The 22,133-nt window shown below is 37.7% G+C and overlaps 1 protein-coding gene across 3 annotated transcripts in view; it reads left to right on the top strand.

Moving 5' to 3' along the window:
• Nucleotides 1–22,133, top strand: part of CNTNAP4 (contactin associated protein family member 4) — a 990,511-nt gene that overhangs the window by 736,906 nt on the left and 231,472 nt on the right. For 2 of the 3 annotated variants that reach the window (XM_050772659.1, XM_050772660.1), the window contains exon 1: nucleotides 11,241–11,368. Coding sequence is in view for 1 of the 3 variants with exons in the window: in XM_050772661.1 (XP_050628618.1) it covers nucleotides 11,258–11,368 (111 nt within the window). In the remaining 2 variants the exon portion in view is untranslated. Of the gene's footprint in view, nucleotides 1–11,240; nucleotides 11,369–22,133 lie in introns of those variants that run through there. The other variant, XM_050772661.1, reaches the window with a different exon arrangement.

Below are 22,133 nucleotides of genomic sequence, written 5' to 3' on the forward strand. Positions count from 1 at the left end.
TCTATGACAATTTCCTGGTTTAATTCTCATTTTGTATACTTATACTTTCTCTGTAAGAATAAGTAGTGGGGTTTTTTTTGTTTATAATTTATTGTCTTTTTTGTTTTGAAGAACTAGATCTTAGATTCATTGATTTTGTTGTTACTGTGTTTTCTAACTGATTAACTGGCATTTTTTTACTAATTCCTTCCCGTGCTTTCCTGATGTTTATCTCATTGTTTTTTTCTAAGTTGAGTGCTAAGTAATTTATTATCATTGCCCATTTTTAATAAAGAAATTACCTAAGGCTTTTGAATTTAAGGCTGTAAATTCCTCATCCTTAATTTAGCACTATTACTGAGAACAGGGACTGACCTGACCATGGGAAGTGGGTTTACTTGACTTAGCAGTGGGGAAGGAACAGGGTGTCCAGAGCCTGGCAGTCAGGCAAGAGCCACCATTTTTTTTTTTTTTTTTTTTGCTTTAATTAAACTTTTATTTAGATACAGGGGGTATATGTGTAGGTTTGCTACATGAGTATATTGTACCCAGGTAGTAAGCATAGCACCCAACAGGTAGTTTTTCAACCCATGGTCCCCTCCCTTTCTCCCACTCAAGTAGTCTGCAGTGTCAACTATTCCCATGTTTATGTCCATGTGTGCTCAATGTTTAGTTCCCACTTATAAGTGAGAACACATTACAATTGGTTTCCTCTTCCTGCATTAATTTACTTAAGGTTATGGCTTCCAGATTTATCCATGTTGCTGTGAAGGACATGATTTTATCCTTTTTAATGGCTGTGTAGTATTCCATGGTGTATATGTATCACAGTTTGTTTATCTAGTCCACCATTGGTGGGTACCTCGATTGATTCCACGTCTTTGCTATTGTGAACAGTATGAGGATGAACATATGAGTGTATGTGTCCTTTTGGTATAAAGGTCTATTCTCCTTTGCATATATATTCAGTAATGAGATTGCTGGATCAAATAGTAGCTCCGTTTTAAGTTCTTTGAGAAATATCTAAACTGCTTTCCACAATGGCGGAACCCATCCTTCTTTTTTGAGATGGAGTCTCACTCCGTCTCCCAGGCTGGAGTGCAGTGGCATGTTCTCTGCTCACTGCAAACTCTGCCTCCTGGAACCCATCCTTCTTAATAAGGTTATAGACTTTCATTTAGAAGCAGTTAGTTGGTTTTGATCTTTTTCTGAAGATGTCTTTCTTATTGTTTTCCACTGTGTATCAACAGTGGGCCCTTAACGTCCAGGGTCAGATATGCCCTTTTCTGACTTCCCAATCTCTACGAAAACAAATACAATCCTAAGTGAATGCAGTAAAACATGATGGGCTCCTACACTCTGAAACTATGAATATTTAGTTGTACTGGTTACAGAAAGCAAAATGTTGAAAGCATAAAGTGAAAAATCTAAGTGGTGCCCAAGTCAGAGGATTTGAACGTGAGATGTTACAGGCAGGAGTCAAGATAATTCGCATACCTCCAGTGGCCGGTACTTGATACGAAGATTTTTTTTCCGCAATTCTAAATCAGTTTATCACACTGACTAATTTTCGAGGTGGTGCATTAAAGACAGGCATATGAAAAATCTCTGATAACACTTTTCTTTGCTTAATGGTAATTAGAAGTAAAAGAAGAAAGGGGATGGATTCTTTTGAGTACCTACTCTGTACTTTTAAAATGTTATGTATGGTATAACATGAAGTTCTCGCAGTTCTGTTGTGAAGGGGATTTTTCTTATCTGCACTTTACAGGTAGAGGTACATCAGGTTGAAGCAGTATGTATCAGACCTCGGGAGGTACCAGAGCAGGAATTTGAGGACTGGCCTCTCTGAATCCAGAACCCATGTTTTCGCAATGCTTAAGTAGATCGCTAACAAAGAGACAAATATTTGATTACAATACATGGTTAAACACACAGCCATAGCTTAACAATAACAAAAATACTTCGTTGAATAATACAAAAAGCATGAGCAAAATTAAAAGTGAACATAAAAACAGAAAAAGCATCTGAAACAAATATGTTTGGCCAACAATGTGTATAATATTGTAATTAATTTAAATTATGTTTCCAAGTGGGAAAACAGAGGATAATGACAGACAATTTGCAGGTATTGAGAATGGATAACAACATATGGAAAATATTGTTTGACCGCATTCATCAAAGCAACGATACAAATACACAACAACTACAATTTGTTCACTTAGTAAATCAGCAAACCTAGCTGAGGTGTGTGTGATGAAATGGAGACTAAATTGATATTATCATTGTGGGAAAAGTGCAAATATGTTTCAGCATCTTTGGATATATTTTTAAAATAACTTTTGATCTTCTAATTCTCCTATCTATTTTAAATGCATATATATATATATATACACCAAACCCCAGAAATGCTTACCCCATGAAGATATTCTTTTCACTATTCCTGATATCAAATTATGTGACATGGTGTCACATAAGGCCAAATTATTTGTCAATAAAAGTCTGTAATGTGTGCAGATTTCTAGATCACTGATGCTCTCTGTACTTTCTAAAAAATTGTTATTTCTTCTACCCCTTCACCTTTGATTGGTCTCTTTGTCCTAATATCTGGACTTTAAATAGTTGCTATTAAACCTCTAAAATCAATCAGCCCCTGGCTGTGCTGTCATTAAAAGTTAACTGCCTTCCCATTAATCCATTAATTGTGAAGATTAATTGGAAAAGCTATTCGAACTCAGGCTATAACTTGGAGCATGTAAGCCAGTGTTTGCCTCCAAATGAAAGCTTAGCTCAATAACATCACAGAGAATTAACAGTTATATATATAATCTACTTATGGCTCCTATAGGAGAAAATGCATAGAAATTTATAGGCTGCTGTCTAAATGAATTACTTGATAACTAGAAAATTATCCCTGTCTTTAGTTTAGCTCTGGGAAAACATACTGATAAATAGTTACTTGTTTTAAATTGCAGCAACATGTTTTTCTTTTTTTTTTTTAGATTTAAGCCAACGACTGATAGAATTAGAAGCTCATGTTTGTGTTATTTCAAATATTTAAAACCAGGATTCTCAAGTAAATGTTAATTTTCATGTCAATGTCAAGTTAATACTTAAAGAAGCTAAAGAATTGCATAGTAGTCTACACTCACGGCATTTAATCGAGTTGAAATATCATTTTAGGTAATGATGAGAGGATGAGAGATGCCAGGATTGGCTCATATGTTGTCACCTATGCTTAGAAAAATTGTATTTTATTCAATCCTAGGTGTATTGTCAGTTCTCCCCAAACTTATTCTTTTTCTCATCAGAATGTGATGGTGCAGTAGCTTCCTTCACACACCGTCAGGCACCATGGCTACTACATAGGGAGAAAGGGCTGTGGTGTGACACCACAAAAGTTCCTTCAGTCCTTCGGGCTGTGTTCCTTCCCAGTCCCGTGAAACAGTATGGAAAGCGTAAAGACATTTTGAAAGGAACAACACTCTCCACTGGATAGAAATTAATCTGCAACTGTATTTCAGTGGTTTCCAAACCAGCATGGTTCTGGTTGTGGGACACAATCAAGGGAAATTTTAAATCTCCCTGAGGTGATGCTGCCAGGCAATTAGGATGAATCACTGAAGAGGCACACTACAGAGATGCGACAACCCTGCAGCCTGGAGCGGATCCATATAATTTTATTTTTATTTTAAATTTTATTTTAGAGATGGGGTCTTGCTCTATTGTCCAGGCTGGCATGCAGTGGTGTGATCATAGCTCAGGGCAGCCTCAAACTCCTGGGCTTAAGAGATCCTCCTGCCTCAGCCGCCTGAGTAGCTAGGATGCCAGGCTATTTTTTTTTTTTTTTTTTTTTTAGAGATGGGTCTTGACATCATGCTTAGGCTGATCTTGAACTCTTGGCCTCAAGGATCTTCCCACCTTGGCCTTGAAAGTGCTGGGATTAAAAGCATGAGCGATCACACCTGGCCTATAATACTTTATACCAGGTGGCTGATTCTGCTTTTTAAACATACTTGTGTCTTCTGGGTGCTTAAAATGGACTTTGGTGGCTCTTTTTTGTTGCTGAGGGTAGACTGTACAGCTGCAGCTGTGCGGATGAGATGGCAGAGCTGGGGAGAGCTCCATGGTATGGTGATAAATGATGCTCACCCAAAGGAAATCAAGCAGAGGCTGTTTATTTAGGGTTTGCTGCAGTAAGGTGGTTGGCCACCACCATTTGAGTTTGGCAGAGACTCAAAAGCAGACAGAGGAGAGGAAAGCTTTACAGTGGAGTAAAGGGACAGGCTCAGGTATGCCCTGGTTGGAGGCCTTGGCTAGGGGAAGCTGTAGGCAGACTGGCCAGAAGTGGGGCATCCTATGGGATCAGTTAATGGTATACATTTGGCTTTCTCTGTACTTAGCAGAAGTTTGTAAATATCTCCTAAACACATTCAGCCAGTTCTAAATTGGAAACAAGGGCAAAAATGAGGGAAGCTTAAATGATTAAGTCCTGGCTATTTGGGGCTGATATGGTTTGGCTGTGTCCCCATTCAAATCTCAACTTGAATTGTGTTTCCCAGAATTCCCTCGTGTTGTGGGAGGGACCCAGGCGGAGGTAATTGAATCACGGGGGCTGGTCGTTCCCGTGCTATTCTCGTGATAGTGAGTAAGTCTCTTGAGAGCTGATGGGTTTATCAGGGGTTTCCACTTTTACTTCTTCCTTAAGTTCTCTTGCTGCCGCCGTGATTCTGAGGCGTCCCCGGCCACGGGGAACTGTAAGTTCAGTTAAACCTCTTTTCCTTCCCTGTCTCAGGTATGTGTTTATCAGCAGCGTGAAAACGGACTAATACAGGGGCCAGTTGCTACAGGAGTTATTATTTGGCTTCTTGGACTGGTTGCTTCAGACAGAAGTCTGGCTTCGTTCCTGTAGACAGTAGGTTGGTTTCCTGGGCTGGTTGCTACAGGTTCTGTTTTTTGCATGTAGACTGGCCATTTCCCATTTGTGCATTCAGTCTCTCATTGGGCAGGAAACAGAGGTACATCAGGTACTGGGTTGTGCGTCATGCCAGGGCGAGGAGACAAGGCTCCACCTGGAATCCTGAAACGAACCTGAAATTTGTAGCAGTAGCCCAGACTGGGTTTATGGTTAGGGAACAATATCATTGTCAAAATTTCTGGAAATGTTGACTTATAAATAATAATTTTTGATACATGCAAACATAATTCCAAACTTTTTAAAATATGTTGATGATTTCTAATTTTAACTGGATGGAAATGTTAATATAGATTGGAATAAAATGTTTTGTTCAAGAAAATAGATTTTTTGAAGGGAAGGCCATTCCTTAATCCTGATTCTGTCAATGGACTTATTTGGAGTAGGTCCAAATAAACTGTTTTCTGATAGGAACAAGACTGCAATCTTTCCAAAGCTTCCTGATAAAAGGTCTCACCCCTACCTCTGGTGTGTGAGGATTTTTGATGATTTAAACTATGTTTGCTACCTATTCTATCTTTTCTAGTCTATTCTCCAATGCATATTTTTATGGGACATATGATTCATTAGCAGGCATACAACTAATTTTGGCATGTCTTCCAAATAACCGAGAAGATGACTACTCAGTGGCAACTAAGCTGACTACTACTGAAAATCAGCCATATATATATATATATATATTTTATTTTTTATTTTTTTACAAGTGTATTTTAAGTTGCCAGTACTTGTTTCGACAAAGTACTGGCTCAGAATAGAAGATCCGGCACCATATTGCCTGAGTTTAAATACACTTTCTACCACCTATTAGTCGTGGGTCGTTAGGTAAATTGTTTAATTTACCTAATTTAATTGTTTAATAATTATTTAATTCTTGTGCTCTTTTTTCCTCAAGTGTCCTTAGAGTTAATAATATGAAATATATTGGGTGTTTGTCAGGATCAAATGAGTTAATGCATGTAAAGCCCTGAGAGCGTAGCACCTAATAATATATACCTATTATCTTAGTACAGGCAGTATTACACACAGGTTAAGAAACCTACACACAGGTTACTTTTACTAAAAACTGAACAGCTTTTATTTGCTTATGAGAATTATGCATTAAAGCCCTTCGTAAAATAAAATTTTCATTAATCGAGCTATATTAAAATATTTTCAGTATACCTTGCATCAATATAGATGCAAGTTATATTGAAGGAGGCTATTGAGTTTTTGTGTATATACAATCTGCCAGAGATCTAATTTACCATTGATGTTTTAATGACAATGTTAAGTTTTTCTGTCATGTAGAGTAAATAGTGACTTTTCTGAGATGTTGAACAGAAAGCCATAGATTTGTGTGTATATGGTGTATGTGTATGAAAATGACTCAGCATACTATTTTCTAATGTAGATATACTAACAGAATTCATTAAAACATATTGTAGATGTAACTAGTGTATATAAATTTTTTAATGAAAAGACTAAAGCTATAGTTTCACTGTTTGCAACTGATATCAAGGTTAATGTGGAAATTCTAATATGTCTGAGAAAAGTCAAATAAAATGTAATACAGTTTTGGATAAGCATGGAGTAATGAGAGTGATGTTCATTTCTTCTCTAACTGAAGAAAACAATGATGAACTCAAAGTACCCAGCTGCATTTTCAATTGTACAACCTTCCATGAAATGTTTGGTTACTCTATTACTAAATTTCACTAGTGAATGGAGACTTCCATGGTTTCCTGTACCCCATTTTACCAAGAATCTTGCCGTGGCTCAGCAGTAAAAGGACCAGGATGATAAGCCAATCTGATATAGCACTTAATTTTTTAAAAATGCAATTATGTTTTAGGCTGAAATAGTTAAAATGTTATTTCCGGTTTGAAAAGCCCCTACTTAAATGCCTGTATACCCACGTGCACTGAATACTCTTTATTTGCATCTAAAAATTAGCTAAAAATTAGAGCTAATAATCATTGGAAGTTCTAGCTGAGAGATTACTCCAGGAGAAGACTAGTTTGCTGAGTTGCGTTACCAGATTGTAGAATAGTGTTTCTCAGCCTTGGCACTTACTGACGTTTGAGACCAGGCTATTCTTTGTGGTAGAAGGCTACCCTGTGCTTTGTCAAATGTTTAACAGCACCCCTGGACTCAACCCAGTGGATGCCAGAAGTATCATCTCTTAGTTGTGATGACAAAGGTGTCTTCAGATATTGCTAATGTTTACTGGAAGTAGGGAGCAGGAGGGCAAAATTATCTCTGGTTAAGAACCTCTGGAATTGGAATGTGGTCCTTAGCTTTTCTAGTCTAGATCCTGTGTTTTGTTGGTGCAGTCAGAGAAAACTGGTTTTCTGGAATTAAACTCAGGAGACTTATGCTTAATCCAGAATTCCAATTTATTATGTAGAGAAAAATATCATGTTTACTCCAGACTGATTATTACTCTTTGAGGTTCCCTTCCTCTCTTGACAAGACTGTTGAAGATCAAATGGGAAATAAATAGCTTGGCAAACCTGGAACTGGAGTACACACTCCTTGAGAGAGAATCTATTCATGCTATTATGGTGTCTGATGGAATTCCTATGCTTCAAACCTAAAGAAATAATAATTATAGTCATGGTATTCTTACATGGTGGATTCTGGCCCCTGACTTGTGTTACAGATATGGTTCTACCACAATGAGAAGAGCAAATTAATAGAACTGTGTTCAATGATCTCATCTGTAAGAGAATAATAATATATCAACAAAGAGGGGTAAAGATTAGTTACTGTGTGTGGCAAGATTATAACTTCCTAGCACAGAGTGCCCTCTTAATGTGTCTTAGTTATTATTGGTTCTGTAAGAATAACTACAATATATCATCATTAAATAAATATACAACAGACTGTAGGGGCAGGTATATGCTCACGGTAAAGAATAATAAGGCCGTGTAACCACCAAGGTCAACAACCAAATCTTGACCAAATATCACAAGCCCCCTGTGTGCCCTTCTGTTTTCCATATTACATGTCTTTCTCCCCACAAATGGAAGAAGTACCCCTTCTTTTGTTTTAATTCTGCTCTTTTAAAGTTAGAGGTAGAACAATATTGATTCTTAATTTATAGTTGGCAAAAACGAACAATAAATATATGTTCCCTAGAGTGATTGCACCAGAGAGGCATTACATCCAAAACATCAACCTGAATCTACATAATTGATTGTGAATTGCAATTAAACACCCTTTTCACCACATTTATACCCGCAAGCTGAAAATGATTTTAAAAATTCCTAGTTCTAGTAAACACACACCCACATATGAGCCCTCCTTCCATATATGGAATGCACTCACTTGTGTGCGTAAACATACATGCCATAGTTTGCACAGCATACTAAAACATTTTTGTTGTTGCCTGTAATTGGCAATAATCAGAATTTCCTTCACCCCTCCATGGGTTGTTTATTTGTCTATGTCTACACTCTTTATTCTTGAATTACAACTGGATTGGCTGGCGTTAGTACTTAAGCTAGTCAATAGACATGCAGGAGCTGTCTGTTGTAATAGTGAAAGAATTTAAGGTAAGAGTAAGAAAAAGTAGACTTTGAATGAAATAGAGACAACCTTGAAAAGTAAAATGCTACCTCAGGTAAGTTCTTGGGAAAGGCATTCAAGAACAAATTAGGTTCAGGTATAATAAACTTAATAAAATTTCAGGTGAATCTAGATAATTTTAGATTTATTTTATTTAAATTAAATCACCATTAATTAAAACATTTGGGACGGTAACCCTGTATAATTTTAAATTACAGAATGTATATGTTAAAAACTAAATGGGAGAGAAATATTTTTCTGATTAGAGCAAAAATGGGAACAACTTAAGAGTATAATATAAAAGGCAAATATGCTTTAAAGATGACATCGAATGAGGAATTGGCTGAATAAATTAAACATGTATGGATTTCATGATACACATGAGATTATTCTTATGCTTTCCCTCATTCTTTGTGCTTTATCTTTTAATATTAGAAGCAATATATGTGATACACATAAAAGGGTAGATAGACGATAAATATGTGTGCACATTAATATGTATATATACATATTGATACATATGTAAATGTATGTGCATGTGTATATTATATATTTTATATGAAACATAATTAGAAGCCTGTGACTATGCCACTATTACCACAAAGGGGTCCCAATCCAGACCCCAAGAAAGGGTTCTTGGATCTTGTGCAAGAAAATTCAGGGCGAGTCAGCAATGCAAAGCAAAGGCAGGTTTATTAAGAAAGTAAAGTGGTGAAAGTTCAGCAACTCCATAGACAAAGTAGGGCATTCCTGAAAGTAAGAGAAATAATGTGTCCACCCTTGGTACAAATACTTGTGTGTGTGTATGTGTGTGTATTTATATAGGATTAGAAAAGATCATAGGGAGATGAGCTCTGCTACAAGGGTTCGTGATAAAGGATTAATTTTCTTAATTACTATATTTTGCAAGAATCAACTAATATCTTTAAAGCAAAATTAGGAATGCTTTTGTTCTCGATACTGGGATATCAGGACACGCCTAAGTCTGGGTCTGTTTAGTAAACATTATCAGTCTGTTCCCTTAACTCTAAGCGTCTGGAGGCTAGGAATACCTAACTTTCTGGGAATGCAGCCCAGCAAGTCTCAGCCTCATTTCCCTGGCCCTCACTCAAGATGGAGTCACTCTGGTTCTAACACCTCTGACACCACCTACCCCCAAATTAGAGCATTCCATCACATTAAAACTGTATACATGTATGTTGATTCCGCTTTTCTCTCAAGGTAGCCAAGATCCTGAGTTTTGTAACTTTCATTTCTTTTTGTAAAAGTAGTTTTTAAAGCTCATATATGTTCCTAAACAACATACAGTATTACTTAGCTTTGCTTTTTAAGATTTTCAAAATGATCAACATATTATATATTATTTATAACTAGTTTTTCTCAAAAATGTCACTTCTAAGATTCAACTATTCTGTTTTGTGTTGTTGTTTCTTTTACTGGTGTATATTATTCTATTGTGAAAAGCACTATGTTTTATTCTTTTGCCATTGGATATCTTTTTGTCAATTTTTTTTTTTTTGCGCTATTATGAGCAACATTGCTAGAAATCATACATGTCTCCTGGTGCACAAATGCAAGCTCCTCTGAGTACTTTTTTATTTTCATGGACACAAAATTACTAGTATTTGTATATCACCTTTGGGTAAAAAGACAAAAGTCCTTGAGACTGAGGGTTCATCATAGGAGGACTTACGTATATTAAAGGAACTGGTGGAACATAGGGCATGGGAAAGTTCAGATATACAACTAATGAAAAGTGGTTTTTATTAAAGTGGTTGCTCAAGTTTATACTCCCACGAGCAATGTGTCAGAGCTTCTCTTGGCCTACATTTTGCCAGTCTAATGTCCATAAATTAGTATCCTTTCATAGTCCCAGTTTACATCTCTTTTAGCTGATAAGTTTGAGGATCAATTTATATAGGATCTGTGCTGTGAAGTCTGTTTTTTGAGACAGAGTCTTACTCTGTCACCCAGGCTGGAGTGTAGTGGTGTGATCTTGGCTCACTGCAACTTCCACCTCTGGGGTTGAAGCGATTCTCCTGCCTCAGCCTCCCGAGCAGCTGAGACTACAGGCATGTGCCACCACGCCCTGCTAATTTTTTATTTCTAGTAGAGATGGGGTTTCACCATGTTGGCCAGGCTTGTCTTGAACTCCTGACCTCAAGTAATCTGCCTGCCTCAGCCTCCCAAAGTGCGGGGACTACAGGTGTGAGCCACCACACCAGGCTGTGCTGTGAAGTCTGATCGTGCCTTGTGTTATTTTTGTTAATGTGTGTAATGATTTAAAGGTGGTTTTTGTTTTACTTTATTTTGTATTTTATTTTCCTTTATTTGGAATACTAATTGTATACTAGGTTATAGATTTTTCAAGTACTTTCTCCATTTTGTGATTTTTCTTTTTAATTTCTTTACAGTGTCTTTTGGAAACCTTAAGTATTTAATTTTCGTACAGCTAAATTTGCGAATCTTTTATAATGAGGTATAACCCTTTCTACCTTAAGATACTATTTTATTATATAATTTTATGATTTTAAAAATATTTTCATATTCTCCTGTCTTCGGGTTCTTTTTCTTTTCTCACTGAACTTACTAGACTTCTAGTAGAATAGCCCCTATAAGTAGTAGGCATATTTTTAGAGATCTTAGATCTTAGTTTTTGATGTTGTTGTTTTACTTGTTTGTTGTTTTGTCTATTGATTCCACGAAAGCCATCAGCACTAACTAACCCCAATGTGGCGTTGTTCCTCCTGACAGATGACTGTGATGATCCTCTTGTGTCTGCCTTGCCTCAGGCATCCTTCAGCAGTTCTTCCGAGCTCTCCAGCAGTCATGGTCCTGGATTCGCAAGGCTGAATAGAAGAGATGGTGAGTCTGCTTTTCTCCTCTGACTGGCCCATCTCACTAGTTTTTCATTATCTTTGCATAAAATCATTATGAATGATATATTGTAAAAGTAAATTTCTGAATAAGCAAATGGTTAAAACTCATGAGACGTATATGACATCTAGCTTCTGTTCTGGAATGTGAAAGAGACACATCATATATTACAGAGAGTTGAGTTCCTTCAATCTGACGAGCTTTTTATATATCTTACAAAATATTTTCTACAATAATATACAATCCTTATGGGCACATTAGGGATGAAAATTTAATTGGCCTTCAGTTTCAAGTTAAGTAATTTTCAAAAATGCTAATTATTTAAAAATAATGATCCCCCAGTGTTTTGGATTCTCAGTGCGGTTGATTTTCTTATCAGTTGAAGAATAGGAACATAACAAGATTTTCGTGGTCCTTTAGGAGTACTCAGCCAGGTGTGGCAGTTCATGTGTATAACGCCAACAATTTAGGAGGCTGAGGTGGGAAGATCACTTGAGGTCAGGAGTTCGAGACCAGCCTGGGCAACACAGCCACAACCAGCCTGGGCAACATTTTGTCTCTACAAAATAATAAAAAATAAATTCACCTGTGGTGTATGCCTGTAGTCCCAGCTATGGCTGAAGCAGGAGGATCACTGAACCCAGCAGTTGGAGACTACAGTGAACTATGATTGTGCCACTGAACTAGCGCGTAGGTGACAGAGTGAGACCCTGTCTCAAAGACACTTGAATATGTTAAAAGGAAACTAAAGATAATTAAATGGCACCTTGCTGTAGAAATAAGACAGAATTTCAAAAACACTGTGTACTTAGAGACAGAGGATCACTGTGATCACGCTTGGCAATGCTAATACAGAAAACATTTTAACAATCATAAAAAGCGGACAACAACATCATGCATTATTAAAACCGTGTTTCTCCCATTTATTATCCTCTTTCTCTCATGCCAACATCAGTCAGTCACTTCTAATTTTACTCTTTGATGTTATCCTTAATATGTGCTTAATGCTTGAGCACATTGAACATTGGACATGACAAATAGGTAAATGTGTGTGTGTGTGTGTGTGTGTGTGTGTGTGTGTGTATTTTGCCATCTGGTATACATGATATATATCACACATAGTTCTCACTACAGTCTAGATATAACACTTTAACATGATTTTAAGCTTAAGTTTAAAGATTTCATTTCATATTATTGGAGATACCCACTTTTGTGTGCTTCTGAATGTGAAGATGTCAATGGAGAGTGAGAACTGAGATCCTTCTATCAAATGGGAAATTGGGGGGGGTGCTTGAATATATTTGAGTGGATAATGCTAGCCTGTTCCTTTTGAGTGACTTGCAGTGAGAGTTATTGGTCACATAGGACTGTCTTTTCCTCTTTGCAATTCGGAGTCCCTGACCAATCAGTGGACTTTCCTAGCCTCTCTGATGGCCATTCCAGACCTTGTACCTATGGAGCCACCAGCAGGAATGCTGTTATTGCAATGCTAATCCTAGAATAGGGTCTCCATCCTGTGCTTCTTTATAAAGAACAGCAGAGTTTGACATTTACCACCACTTCATCTGAGTCATAAAAGCTTCACAGAATGTGGGCCAGTGAAAGGAACACAACATTTTAATTTACCTGTTTATCTTGATTTCCTTTGTTGAGGTTCAATACATCACAAAAATGTATGTTATTAATTAGATCAAATCATATTTTTCATTAATTTATATACTCATCAGGAGTCTCCATCAGTGGGACTTATTTTCATTCTTAATTCATTTCTATGGCTCTTGGTAAAACACAATATCAAACTTCATGAATCTCATTTACATGTTAATGAAACCGAGACACAAAACAGGATCATTTTAATTATCTTTTGCTGGTTGTCAACCTACTTGATTACATTTTTCTTTTTTATTTAGTTTTTCTTTTTTTCCCCTATTAATTACATGAAGTTTTCACAAAGGAACATCAGATTTTCAGTGATTTATTAAAGGCTATATTTTATTTCTAGTATTGAAACATTTATCATAGTATTTCATTCAGGCTAGGAAAAAGCGTTCAGCCAAGTCTACAGTCATATGTAAATAAACTAAATCAGCGAATAAAGGTCCTAGTATCTTAGATACACAGAATGACCTCTTTCCTACAGAATTATGAAAACTTAGAGCCAAAGAATAGACCAAAAAAATGAGAAAGTTACTCACTTATTTTCCATCTGTGCGATAAGAAGTGTCAAGGATAATACTGTGAAAATGAGTGGGGCCCTAGTAATGAGGGAAGGAGATCAAAAAAGGCTACCATTGCTGAGTGCCGTGGCTCACACCTGTAATTCCAGCACTTTGAAAGTCTGAGACAGGAGGATCACTTGAGCTCAGGAGTTTGAGATCAGCCTGGGCAACATGACAAAACTCCATCTCTACTACAAATACAAAAAAGTTAGCCAGGCATGGTGGTATACACCCGTGATCCTAGCTACCCAAGAGGTTGAGGCACAAGAATTGCTTGAACCCAGGCGGTGGACGTTACAGTGAGCCAAGATTGTGCTATTGCACTCCAGGGTGACAGAGCGAGACTGTCTCAAAAGAGAGAGAGGGAGGGGAGGAGAGGGGAGGATTACCATTAAACATATTTTCCATTTGATGGGTGCTAATTTAATTTCACCACATGTGTGCTGTTACGGGTTGAACTGTGTCCTCATAAAAGATTTAAATCCTAACCCAAATACCAATGAAGGTGACCTTATTTGGACATAGGGTCTTAGCAGATATCATCAAGTTAAGATGAGGCCATACTGGATTAAGGGGTGGGGGGCTAAATCCAATGACTGGTGTCCTTATAAGGAGTGTGAGATTTGGAGAGATAGAGAGGCAGATAAGACAGAGTAGACTAGGCGAAGATGGAAGCAGAGCTTGAAGTGATACAGCTGCAAACCAAGAAATGCGAAGGATCGCCAGCAACCATCAGAAGTTAGAAAGAGGCAAAGAGGGATTCTTCTCTAAGCCCACAGAGGGAGTACGGCCCTGCCTGCAGACATCTTGATTTGAGACTTCTAGTTCCCAGAACTGTGAGAGAATAAACTTACATTCTTTTAAGATGCCCTGTTTGTAGCACTCTGTTATTGCAGCCCTTGAAAACAAATACAGATTTTGGTACTAGACGTTTAGTGTCACTGGAATAAACACCTTAAAATAGGAAAGTGGCTTTGGAATTGAGTAATGAGCAAAGGTTGGAAGAATTTTGAGGCACATGATAGAAAAAAACTTAGATTGCCTTGAAACGACTGTTGGTGTAAATACAAAGGTTTAAAGTGTATCTGGCAAGGGTTCAGAAAGAAAAGAGGGTCATGTTATTGGATGCAGGAGGGAAAGCAATCCTTGTTATAGAGTGGTAGAAAATTTGGTTGAATTGTGTTCTACTGTTGGGTAGAGATTAGAGCTTGTAAACAATGAACTTAGATAATCACCTGAGGAGCTTTCTAAGCAAAATAGAAAAGTTATGCCTTTGTTTCTCCTTAAGCTTATAGCAAAATGTGTGAGGGAAGATATACATTGAGAAAGAAACTGATAAGCAAAAAAGGCAATCAGACTTGATGGTTTGGAAAATTCTTGGCCTATTCATATTGCAGAAGATGGGAAATTTCGAATCCTCTGAAGAGAACATCATGGATGGGTTAGATAAATTTTGCTAAAGAGATTAGGCATGTGACTCTTGAATCCAATCAACCATCCAACAGGAATCCAGGAATAGAGATAAGGTTATCCAGGAAAGATAGCTGTATAGTATTTTCATTGTTGGAGTTTCAGTATAGCTTAAATTTTAATGGGCAATTTAAGTTAAATATACATTGACTCTTAGTGTTGTCAATGTGGAGTTCAAGCAGGTTCTAGTGTCCCAGTTGATAGTCTAAATGTGTCCTTAGTACATTTAGAATCCAGAATATGAAGAATCCACATCTTTTAGTAGTGTTATAATCCAAAGGTAAGTCTTTATTTTAATGTACTTGGACAACCTTGGAAATGAGTGATTGCAAATTGATATATTTGTGTACAGGAAAAAGAATAGTAAATAAAATGATTGTCCAAAGCAAAAATAATATATTTATATGTGTGAGTAGAAACATTTATATGTACACCTCTTTAAGTATATAAAAGATGGATTACATAAGTTGACAAATACTGTGAGTTTCCTCTCACCTATTCTGTAAGATAAGAATGTTTTCTGATGTTAAAAAATTGGATATTTGTCTATCATAATATTTCCTGATGTTAAAAATTGGATATTTGTCTTTCTTTTTCCATTTGCTCTTTTTTAAACCACAACTGCACCCTTCTATTCTAAATGCTTGTTAAGCAATGTCTTCCCAATACCTATAGAATTTGATATTAAAATCAAACACTTATCTATAGCGGAATTACCTTACTTGGTTAATTGACAGAGATGACCCACATTCATGGATGGATCTCTACTAAGAATAATTATAACATTTCATATAGCGTGGTTTGGCAATTTTGACTGCCCTAAATTGTTGTGCTGCTTTGCAAACAACTATTATGGTTCAATAAATCTTCCAAGCTATGCATGTTGCATGTCAGTGCTTACGAGGATAGATCCCTAAAGATAAAAAGTAGTAGGTGCTTTTTTTGAGGTAGATATTTCCCGGTGTTAAACATATTATATAAAAAAAACCTTTGTAGGCCGGGTGCGGTGGCTCACGCCTATAATCCCAGCACTTTGGGAGGCCGAGGCGGGCAGATCATGAGGTCAGGAGATTGAGACCTGTCCTGGCTAACACAGTGAAACCCCATCTCTACTAAAAATACAAAAAAATTAGCGTGGTATGGTGGCAGGTGCCTGTAGTCACAGCTACTTGGGAGGCTGAGGCAGGAGAATGGCGTGAACCTGGGAGGCGGAGGTTGCAGTGAGCGGAGATCACACCACTGCACTCCAGCCTGGGCAACAGATCGAGACTCCATCTCAAAAAAAAAAAAATAAATAAATGAAACCTTTATAATAATTAAATTTTAAAAATCATAGTATTAATATATTTAATAACCAATACTTTCTATATGAAAAAAGAATAAGACACAACTTTTGTACAGGATTGAAAAATTTCAAGCCTAGAGAAAGGGGAACCTGGCTGGCACAATTGGTGTGAGTCTGACGTTTGCCCGAGAGGTCCCATGACCAGGCTGGGGCAGGTGAACTTCAATGACTGAGTTTGTTGCACTGGAGATGCCCTGTACTTGTGGAGTTTGTCGGAGAACAGAACATGCCAGCAATTTATTTGCTTGTAGACCAACTCATGATATTCAGAATCTGATGTGCTGAGAGTATGTCTTTGGCAACTGAAAAATTACTTGAACTGCAAGGGGCCCCTGCCTTCCTGCTGATCCTGGCTGTGGTGTGATTTATTAGCACTGCCTGATATTTCTGTCTTGTGCCCTAATTTTTTCTGGGTTTGGGCCCTGTCTTAAATTCACAGGGGTACAGCTCTTAACGTTGTGATGGGGGTGCTAATCTGACTCAAACTCTGAATAGTCACCCCTAACAGTCATAGAACTTGCTTCCCAGACACACTTGGACTTCAGCTCCTCCACTCTCCTTCTCCTTTGTATTCTTTCCTGCAGATCATAAAATTTTAGGTGAGGAGCGACTTCTTTGGTGTTAGATATATCTGGAATTAATTCAGTATTCTTGGGTCTTAATCACTACTACATTTTACTCCCTTAATGATTGCCGAGATATTTCGCCACCAAACTTTAATTTCCTATGGGAAGAGCAGGGATAACAGTGAGATGGTACTGTCTTTCTGAAAATGATGGTGGCACCGTGATGGGGCCACATAAATTACAAAAACACAGTGCTGTACAAACGTTAACCAGTTTCAAAGTGTGTCCTGCCAGTTAACCCCATTTTAGCAAACTATATGTACTCATTATATAAAGGTAATCTCAGGGAATTCTGACCTCCACAGAACTATGCTGGGAGGAGCCAATTTATCCCTCTTTTTTTTTTTTAAGACACAGTCTCACTTTGTCACCCAGGCTAGAGTGCAGTGGCAGAATCTCAGCTCACTGCAACCTCTGCCTTATGGGTTCAAGCGAGTCTTGTGCCTCAGTCTCCTGAGTAGCTGGGTGTATAGGCATGCACCACTAGACCCAGCTAATTTCTTTTTGTATTATTAGTAGAGACCGGGTTTCTCCATGTTGGCAAGGCTGGTTGTGAACTCCTGACCTGAAGTGATCTGCCTGCCTCAGCCTCCCAAAGTGCTGGGGTTACAGGCCTGAGCCACTATGTCTGGCAATATTCCTGATTAATTATAAAGCAAAACAGAGTCAAACAATGAGTTTTCTTAATGTTTGTTACTAGATTGAAGTAAAGCTAAAACATTCTGATATATCCTTAGTCAAAATCTGTGAATTAGGGCGATATGATGGTTTTATTTAAAATATTTTTACCTTTTTTTTTTTAAAGTTAGTCTGGATATAGTTTGTGAAGTTTAAAAAAAACTTACTGAAACATTAACATTTTGATAAAGGTTGGAAAATACAGTTCCAGATTAATTTTATGATCAGTGATATATCACTTGTGCTAATAAATTATATTTTGTACACCAGCCTTGAGAAAGTGAAATAAAAATAAGTGAAGGTTTATGCATTTATTTCTAAACATGCTGATATCATCTATTTGTTAAAGCAGTGGAGAGTTTGCTGCCACTTCCAAGATTAATATAGAATCGCTTCTTTTGTGTCGATTCTTTTGATTTAACACCATAGATGACTGTGCACCTGCCTGGCCAGTTCCCTTCTGGCTTTAGACATTGCCCTCCCTCCTTGGCCCCTTCCTTAGAAAATGCTCCAGCTTCTCTGATCTGCCTGCCAGCGTCTTGGTGCTTTTTCCATCTTACCCTTTATCGTCCTTGTCTGCTCTGTGGCCCACAGTCTTCAGCTCTAAATCAGTCTGATGGTATCATCCATGGGAATACGCCAAGTAGCTAATCCTGAGTAATGTATAGTTCTGAAATCAGGAAAACTAGATTATAATACTAAAGTGTGAATGGCTTTGAGGAAACGACATTACCCCTGTTTCTTTCCCCCTTGGTAGAGGATTGAATTTGAGAATCTCTAAATTCTATGACAACATACTCTTTTTATGTGTAATATTCTATTGGCAATGTAGCTGTCTTCTCTTAAGTCTTAGAAATCTTTAAAGCACGTGAGCAAGAGAAATTAGTAGCCCTTCAATAAGAAGGTAAGGGGAGTACCTTAAGGCAGATTATCCTTCTAAGTTTTCCTCAAACAAGATGACACAGGATGCTCCTGCCTTAGGACATGTCTTTAGCTTTCATAAAATACGGGAATTCAAAATATAAATGTGATCCAACTGGAATTGACACAGTGGCCAATAAAATATATTCAGAAAATTCAACATTATCACTAATACATGAACATTTCTTTTAGTATCCATCTGATATTTTCAGAGTGCTGAGTAGGAAAATTTTACAGGTAGGCGCAATGAATAAACAATGAGTTCAGTGATCAAGGGTGTCTTTGGTTGGGCTATCCTAGAAGCACACCTGCAGCAACGTCTGAGGTGCAAGTGATTTATGAGGGCATAGTTGCCAGGAGAAAACTGAGAGCATAGGGGAAGCAGTTTAAGGAAGAAGAAACCAAATAATTTCAGAAATCTCAGGCACAGCTTAATCTCTCAAGAAACTCTGAGGGATACATTTTACCTAGGACTTTGCCTTACCTCAGGGTATAGGTAGAGTCTAGCATGGTGTCTGGCTCTATGAATAATTACTTTAGAAAAGTTAGCTGCTATATCATACAGCTGACAGCAGATTCGATGTCTTGTTAGGGCCCTTTTGCTGGCTTACTGACAGCCGTCTCCTCAATTTATGTTTACGTGACCTTTCCTGGTACATACTCATGGAAAGAGATCTCTCTCTGTTTCCTCTTTTTTTTTTGACCTCCCAGGTTGACGCCATTCTCCTGCCTCAGCCTCCTGAGTAGCTGGGACTACAGGCGCCCGCCACCTTGCCCGGCTAGTTTTTTGTATTTTTTAGTAGAGACAGGGTTTCACCGTGTTAGCCAGGATGGTCTCGATCTCCTGACCTCGTGATCCGCCCGTCTCGGCCTCCCAAAGTGCTGGGATTACAGGCTTGAGCCACCGCGCCCGGCTGTTTCCTCTTCTTGTAAGAGCATTAATCATATCATGAGTGTCCCAGCCTTGTGACAATGTAAACCTTATTACCTCCCAAAGGCTTCCTCTCCAAATACCATCACACTGGGGATTACGGCTTCAGCCTATGAGTTTTGTTGGGACACAAACATTCAGCCCATAGTAGTTAGCTGCATTTCCAGAAACTAGTAAACCAACTACTTGACATATCTGAGAGAAACCAAGACAGCCCACCCTCAGGGACAAAGATCCCCCCAAAAAGGAAATATCACGTAGTGAACCTGACATTTTCTGCACCAAATAAGTTTTAAAAATACATAAAGAAAAAGGGACAGAATAATAGAAGTAGACAGTACATATAGAAATACAAAATTATTGTTAATATATATCATTCTGTAGCTTAATGAACAAGTAGGCAAAAAATGGAAATACAAAAGATTTGAACAAAAAATATATAATGTATATTTATATACTGCGTGTAATATATATATCTCCAACTGCAGAATACACATTCTTATTAAGTATACTTAGAATATTTACCTAAATTTATGCTAGACCATAAATTGTTTCAATATATCTCAAACGATTGAAATCATACAGAGTAAGTGCCCTAGCTATAGTGGAATTGAGCTAGAAATCATTAATTAAAGAATACTTAAAAAGCCAGAAAGGTGTGGAACTTAATACATTCCTCCAAAAGAAATCTCAGTGGAAATTAGGAAACATTTTAACTCAATGATAACAAAATGCTGCAGATCAAAGTTGTGAGATGCACTTTAGACCATAATTGATGGCCTTAATTACAAATATTACAAAAGAAAAAGGTTAAATGTGAATGATTTTTCCACGCGTTCATCCCAGAAAACTACAAAAAGAACAACAGATTAAGCCAAAAGTAAGCAAAAGGAAGGAAAAAACCCAAAATGCATTAATTAATAAAATGGAAAACAAGCATGTACTACAATCAATAAGAGAAAAATATAAGGATACTTTAACAAATTTTCTGCTAATTTTGAGAATTTCAGTGAATTGAAAAAATATTTCAAAAACACAACGTACAAAACTGCACTCAAGAAATAAAAAAAGAAAATTAAAATATTTCTCTACCTACAAGAGAAATTTATCATTAAAAATGTTTCAACAGAGAAAACAAGTTAGCATGCCTTCAAATATGACTTCTTCCAAACACATTTAAGGAAGATAGGACAGTAATCTTATACATTCTCTCCCGGAGAACAGAAAAAAAGTCAGAATACTCCCTAACTCATTCGAGGAGGCCAGCATAACCTTGATACCAAACACTGTCAAGGACAAACAAGAAAGGAAAATTAAAAGCCACCCTGTCTCATGAATATAAATGCAAAATGCTCTAAACAAAATATTAGCATACACGTGTGAAGGGCCTCAGACTCGGCCTCAGAATGAGAATACTTCCCCTCAGCTGGAATGTACATGTGCTCTGAAAGTGTGGTGCGTGGCACAATCACAGAGATATCAAAAGCCCAGGACTCCTAGCTTTCTTGCCTGATGCCCATTTATATGTGTCCTGAGCCTCTTCTCCAGCAGGGGACAGACCGATCTTGCTAAGAGATGGGAAAAGCTAGCAGTTGAAAACCAAAATAGTTCATTCACTCTTAGAGATGGTTAAAATTAAGATGTGTAGTTGTGTATTGGACCTGTCCTTTTTTCCAACTTTTATCTTAAAATCAGGGGTACGTGTGCAGGTTTGTTACAAAGGTATATTGCATAATGCTGAGGTTTTGGGTATGACTGAATTCGTCACCCAGGTGGAAAGCATAGTATCCATAGGTGGTTTTCAACCCCTGCCCTGTCACTGCCTCCCCCGTCTTGTATTCCTCAGTGTCTTTTGTTCCCAACTTTAGGTCCATATGCTCCCAATGTTTTAACTCCCACTTATAAGATAACTCATGGTATTAGGTTTTCTATTTCTGTATTAATTCTCTTAGGATAACGGTTTCTAGCTGTTTCCATGTTGCTGCAAGGAAATAGTTTTGCTGTTTTTTTTTATGGCTGTGTAGTATTCCATGGTGTATATATACCACATTTTCTTTGTTCAATCCATCATTGATGGGTACCTGGGTTGATACCATGTCTTTGCTGTTGTGACCAGTGCTGTGATAAGGACAATTTTTGTATGACACTTACATCCTCTTCACCCTCTCTCTCAGCCAGTATTGCAGTGACCAAGTCCAGCTTTCTACAGGTGCAATAGGGTGTCATCTAGGGCTGTATCACTTCCCTGTAGCTTCTTGCCCTATGGCTTCCCTGATGCTGATAGATGGTCTTCCCCTGGGAGTCCACTGGACTCATTCTAGTGGTGAGGGATGAGGAGCAGTGCCTGCCTGTGAGGCTAACCGTGCCAAAGAGGATGAGAGCTGATGGATAAAAGCTTTCTGCTTTTGTTCTCAGAATGGAAAGTTCTGAGATGCATCTGATAAGGCTGCTCAGAAGTGTGTGTGGCATTGCCAGTAGCCTGTAGTTTTGCCCAAGTCAATAACACATTTCCTTTGGCCTTCCCTTATTGTTTCACCCCTTCCTGCACGCCACATCTGTCCTA

The sequence above is a fragment of the Macaca thibetana genome, chromosome 20 (assembly GCF_024542745.1).
Source record: "Macaca thibetana thibetana isolate TM-01 chromosome 20, ASM2454274v1, whole genome shotgun sequence".
Classification (NCBI taxonomy): Eukaryota; Metazoa; Chordata; class Mammalia; order Primates; family Cercopithecidae; genus Macaca; species Macaca thibetana.